This window comes from Uloborus diversus, chromosome 1 (assembly GCF_026930045.1).
Source record: "Uloborus diversus isolate 005 chromosome 1, Udiv.v.3.1, whole genome shotgun sequence".
Taxonomy (NCBI): Eukaryota; Metazoa; Arthropoda; class Arachnida; order Araneae; family Uloboridae; genus Uloborus; species Uloborus diversus.
This window is the reverse complement of record NC_072731.1, coordinates 4,438,046-4,443,549: the sequence shown is the minus strand read 5'-3', so window position 1 is coordinate 4,443,549 and position 5,504 is coordinate 4,438,046. Positions and strand designations below refer to the sequence as shown.

The following is a 5,504-nucleotide window of genomic DNA, read 5'->3' as shown; positions in this document are numbered from 1 at the left end:
AGAATGAAACTAAAATGAGAGAAATATCATAATCATCTCTCCAAAATTAATAAAGCCTAATATTTATTTTATAACAAACTAAATATTAACTAAGGGTTTTATCTTTACTTGTTCCTGATGTCAAACAAGTATAACATATTTCGCTTTACAACTTTTTCAGCTTGCGTTCGACAAACCTCACCGGTCTACCGGTCAGTACCGGTTGCTAACCGCAGTGTTCAGTTGAGAACTACCGGTTAACTGGTTGCTTCCGATGTCGCTTTATGAGCCTCACCGGTTGATCTACCGATCGACCGCAACTCTAGCTGGTTGATTGGTCTATGGAACCACGTGATATTTTTGACCAATTATATGTATTTTTCACCTGTGTGTTATTCGTCTGCGTCATGTCTGCGCAAGTAACCGGTTTTCAACCGAAAGTGTTCGATGAAGCATTGGTTCGCGAACAACCGGTTAGTAACCGCTAACGTCATTGCTATCACATGATTAATCAGCCGGTTGCTACCGGTCTTGATCCTCTAACGTAAGCTCAGTAAAAAGCAGTTGTGCCAACAGGACTTCTCAACTCATCTGCTGTCGTTGTCATCGAATCACAGTGTTTATTTTTTGCAAAAATCGGTAATACGTATGTTATTCCAAATGTATGAGTTTAAACAATTGATTTGCTGAAAGAGACAATCTTAATGATACAGAAATGGCCACCGACAATTCTGGCTATTACGATTGGAATGCTACCCAAAAAAATGTTGATCCGGCTGGAGGTGCTTATCGTTACGATTTTGGCCAGCCAGAGTTTGGCACACAACCTCAGTTTGGCCAATTCGATTACGACAGTTCTCAAAATGTAAAGATTTCATCTCATCCTAGCTCTGCACAGAATCAGGGTATCTACTATACGCCCCCTACAGCATACGCTGGCAGCATCTTAACTCCTGAAGCTTCATCGCCATTCACTGAAAGCAACGAGGAAAATTATGAAGACGAGCCTCCTTTGCTTGAAGAGCTTGGAATAAATTTTGATCACATTTGGCAAAAGACTATTGCAGTTTTGAACCCAATCAAAGAACCTAATGCTTCAATTTTGCAAGAAACCGATTTGACAGGACCTTTAGTTTTTTGTTTATGTTTTGGTGGATTTCTGCTCCTTAGCGGAAAAGTTCATTTTGGGTACATCTATGGTATTGGTGTAGTGGGGTGCATTTGTATGTACGCATTATTAAATTTAATGAGTGAAAATGGAGTATCTGTTGGTTGCACCATAAGTGTGTTGGGATACTGTCTACTACCCATGGTTGTTTTGTCAGGGCTGTCGGTATTGTCATTAAAAGGTACTATATGTACTGTCTTCACTATTATTGCGGTATCCTGGTGTTCTTTGTCTGCTTCTAAATTATTTGTAACAGCCTTGGCAATGGATCATCAGCAACCTTTAGTTGCATATCCTTGTGCATTATTATATGGGGTATTTGCATTGTTAACTATATTTTAAAGCTGTATTTAAGGTTATGTAATCTCACCCTGTTAATTAAAATATATTTATGAAAAAGTTGTTTGAGAGTTTGTTTAAACACGTTCTTATTAGAAATATTTATCTGCCAAAATTGCTTTTGATGCAGAGTGTACCATTGAAATTTTTAGGGGGAGGGTTGAGGGGTATTTTTCTCATTTGAGTGGGGGGTGCGCTCTTGCTGTTAGGGGGCACCCCTGTTTAATGAAAGTCTAAAATTTTCAAACTAAGCAAAGTTGTTGGACTTAATTTAGGTTTTCATAGTAAATGAGGAACTGTGTGTGTGTGCTCTCTGTTGTTGTTTTTGAATTAATTTGTGTGTAATGTCTTTTCATATTTTGTATGCAAATCAAATATTACATTTTGTAAATGATATTCATTATTCCACATTAATTTTTTTTTTCAAAAGTTTTCATAAAAATTTTAAAAATACAAGATATGAACTGTCTTTTCGCAAGTAATTTAATTGCACATTCAGTGCTTTCTGTATAGAACATGTACTTTCAATGTTGTTTTGGCACAGTTTATTTTTGATGGAGAAATACATATTTTGATTTGAAAAAAAAAACTCAACAAAAAGTGCAATAATATTTACAAAAAAAAAAACTTCTGTTTTAAGTTAAAATTTTTAAATATTTTTTTTTTAATCATTTACTACAGAGCCAAAGTCTTAGGCAAGATTTAATTTTGATGATGTGATAATCTCGATGAGTTTTCTTCGTTTTTCCTGTCATAACCGTTGTTCAGAGAAAGAAAAATCAAGATGAAGTGAAAACCTCATAATAAATTGACCGTATACTTCCAGGAAAAAAGACAGGAACATTTTGGTCATGGTTTTTGAAAATTAGCATTCATTTAAAAAAATTAATAAATCATGTTTACAATCAGCAATTTTATTCAATGTAAATTATTTCTGAATTAGTATCAATAAATTAATGCCTTTTAATTTTTTGAAGCCCTATTTAATTTTTTTTTTTAAACAAGTACCTTTTTTCATGAAATCAAATCAATGGAAAATTCCTGAAATAGATTTTCTCTCACTTTTCATGTAGTTGGTATTGGTAATTAAATCTTAGTGACTTACAAATTAGTTAATACTCCTACTGGTCTTTCGGGCCAGCCAACATGAGTATGTACTGGTCTGCAGACAATTTTATGTTTGCAAGTAAAATTATTTGCTCTTTATGATTACATTTATTAAGTTATTTTAAATACAACTTTCATTTTCTACTAATTTATTAAACATTAAATAAAACACTAAATTATAACTATAAATATATTCAGTGTGCAAATGTACTGTTTTGCAAATAAAGTTCAAAATGGTAAACTAACAAATGATGAAACAAATAAGCAGAGTAAAAAAATTCTACTGATGAGGATCTTTTAAGACTGTTTAGGAAAAAAACTCAAATTTGAAAATTTTTGGTAGCAAATTAGATAAGCAGGTTCATAAATGAAATTGAAAGTCTCCATAAGTAACGGTTCACATTTTATTCTTGCTTTTTTGCTTTAATATTTTTATTTGTTAATTCTCTTATCTGTTTTTATTTAGCTTAGGAATATGGGTTGGTAGAATAGCTCGTATGACCATAATTCTTCTGAAAAACTTGTGACTTAAAACTCAATGAAACCCAACAAAATAGAAATTGATAGGGAAATCATGAAAAAAAAGAATCATCATTGATGCACAATTCAACAAAATACATACCTAGAATCACTCTTGACCAGGGACGGATCCAAAAATTTATGCAAGGAGGGTTAAGTTTCAATGGCCAGCTATTTAACTCTTAATAAAGTGTTAGCGGGGTTAACACTTTTAAGCAGGGGTTGCCCCAAAGGTGATGCCCCCCCTCTCACAATTTTTCATCATAGATCGTATTTCCTCAAATTTTCATTGAAAGTCATATTTCTTTAGGCAGACAGGCCGGTCACTAAGGTGTATCGAAAAATACTTTTTTTCGAAATTCTATTTGTCAAGTTGATAAAAAGTCGTCACTACCGACCCACATCCTACATAAAAAATTTTATCCAAATCAAAAAAAAATTAGGTGTTCCGCACAAGACTTAAAGTTTATAATTTTCTTCAAAAAATCCATTTTTTCTTTTTTTTTTTAAATAACAGAAAAAATGTTAAAAAATTTTCAAGTTGAAAATTGTGAGTTTTAAAGCCAAGAATTATCGTCAAATAAAAGGTTTTGCGCTCAAGCCAGGGTTGGCTTTCTGCCGGCAGAAACTGGTTTCTGCCCTGCCGGTGGCAGAAACTGGTTATAACCGGCAGAAACTGGCAAAAACTAAAAAGCATCTTTATTAATTCAAGTAATTACAAAATGATATTTGTTTAAGTAAACTAAAAAATGTAATTCTATTTCATCATTATAAAAAGTACTCATTGCCCTTGATTTAGTTTGATCAGAAAGAGAACTGTTTAACTGCAGATGCTCGTAGCATTTGTATTAATCTAAAGGAGGAGAATCTTAAGGGCACTTAAGAAAAAGAAGTGACATACAGATTTAAACGGGCAGTTACTGGTTGTTATTTGCTAGCTTATACGTGTCATTTAAAATGCTTGGGATTAAATTTATCATTTGCTCAAGAAGAAAATGCCAGAATTTTACTTGCCGATAGTAACCTCGATTTTATACCTAATATCACAGCTTTACAAAACAAATTGACCCTATTTCCCAAAACTTATTTTTCCAGTCAAATTTTAAAACCACCCCACTTACTACATAGTAGATCATTTTATTTAAAAAATATATACAATTGATGAAAGTTTCATGAATCTTTGCTGTGTCCTTGATGGCTTTGCCAACTAGTTCTTCTGTTGCGAGAGTATTCTGTTATTTCTCCTCTATTCATATTAAATTAAGAAATCATTTAAATTTTCAATTCACCTTTTCTTAGAGACAGCTGCAGAGGGCAAAAAACATAATTTTTGATTTTTAATGATATTGTAATTAAATTGTGCTTTGGCTAACATTTCATTATTTTCCTGTGCTGAATTCCTATTGAGTATCAAATATTTCTTTTATGTCATTTTTTGAGTTTTTGCCAGTTTCTGCCACAAATGTGGCAGAAAGGGGTTTTTGCCATGCCGGTTTTAACCGGTTTCTACCAGTGGTTTTAAACACCTAGGCAGAAACTTGTCAACCCTTACTCAAGCGCCATTTAGGTTCCCGCACAGTACGCAAAAATAAGAATTTTTTTTAAAGTGCAAGTTAGAATTTACTATATTAATGTATTAGCTTTTTTAAAAAAAATTTTGTTTGCAAATGTTGGTTGAAAAATGTCTTTGCTAAAAAAGAATTTTTTAATACATTGTGATATAAATAAAAATTATTTGAATTTATTGTCTTTATATAAGAATAGTTTTGTGAAGTTTAAAAAAAAACTAAAGGTTTGAAAGTAATCTTGCAAACATCACTTTCATTTTATTACATAGAAGTATGTTATCACAAGAATTAAGTATAAAAAACTAAACGCCAAAACATGTGTAGAATATTATGTGTATTATCATATTATATCAAGCCTTTTTCATACACCTGTTTTTCAACAGCGCTAAAAGGAAGCGTAAGTTTTGCTGGAGGCTCTTTCAGTACACCATTTGTAGAGTACTGCCAAGTCATATAATAATAAGCAACCGTCGCGTAGTTTGGTACACAAAAGTGTGCCCTTCGTTTCATATAGAAAGGGATTTTTTTCCCAAAAAATAATGTGACTGATGAAAATGCTGACTACAACTCTTCTACAGCAGTTAGTTTTAGAGCTTAAATAATTGTCAACATTTAGTAGAAAATCTCCACAAACCTCATAACCTTCTAATAATTATTTTTAATACTTTTCTTTTCTTATGGGAGTCATGCTTGGCTTTTGCTCAAGAACTGCAAATTTGAGACAAATATGATGTCTTTGATTTGTATTGCTGTATCCAATTTAACTACATTAACGGTAGTTATTGTATCAGTATATTTTGGTTCATTACAGCAGGGAGTGAACG

The 5,504-nt window shown here is 32.4% G+C and overlaps 1 protein-coding gene across 1 annotated transcript; it reads left to right on the top strand.

Moving 5' to 3' along the window:
* The first annotated feature begins 560 nt into the window (after positions 1-560).
* LOC129227791 (protein YIPF5-like) lies at positions 561-1,618 on the top strand. The gene has a single exon (XM_054862404.1). It carries the CDS (start codon positions 695-697, stop codon positions 1,487-1,489), a length of 795 nt encoding a protein of 264 aa, XP_054718379.1. The 5' UTR covers positions 561-694; the 3' UTR covers positions 1,490-1,618.
* The last annotated feature ends 3,886 nt before the right edge of the window (positions 1,619-5,504 follow it).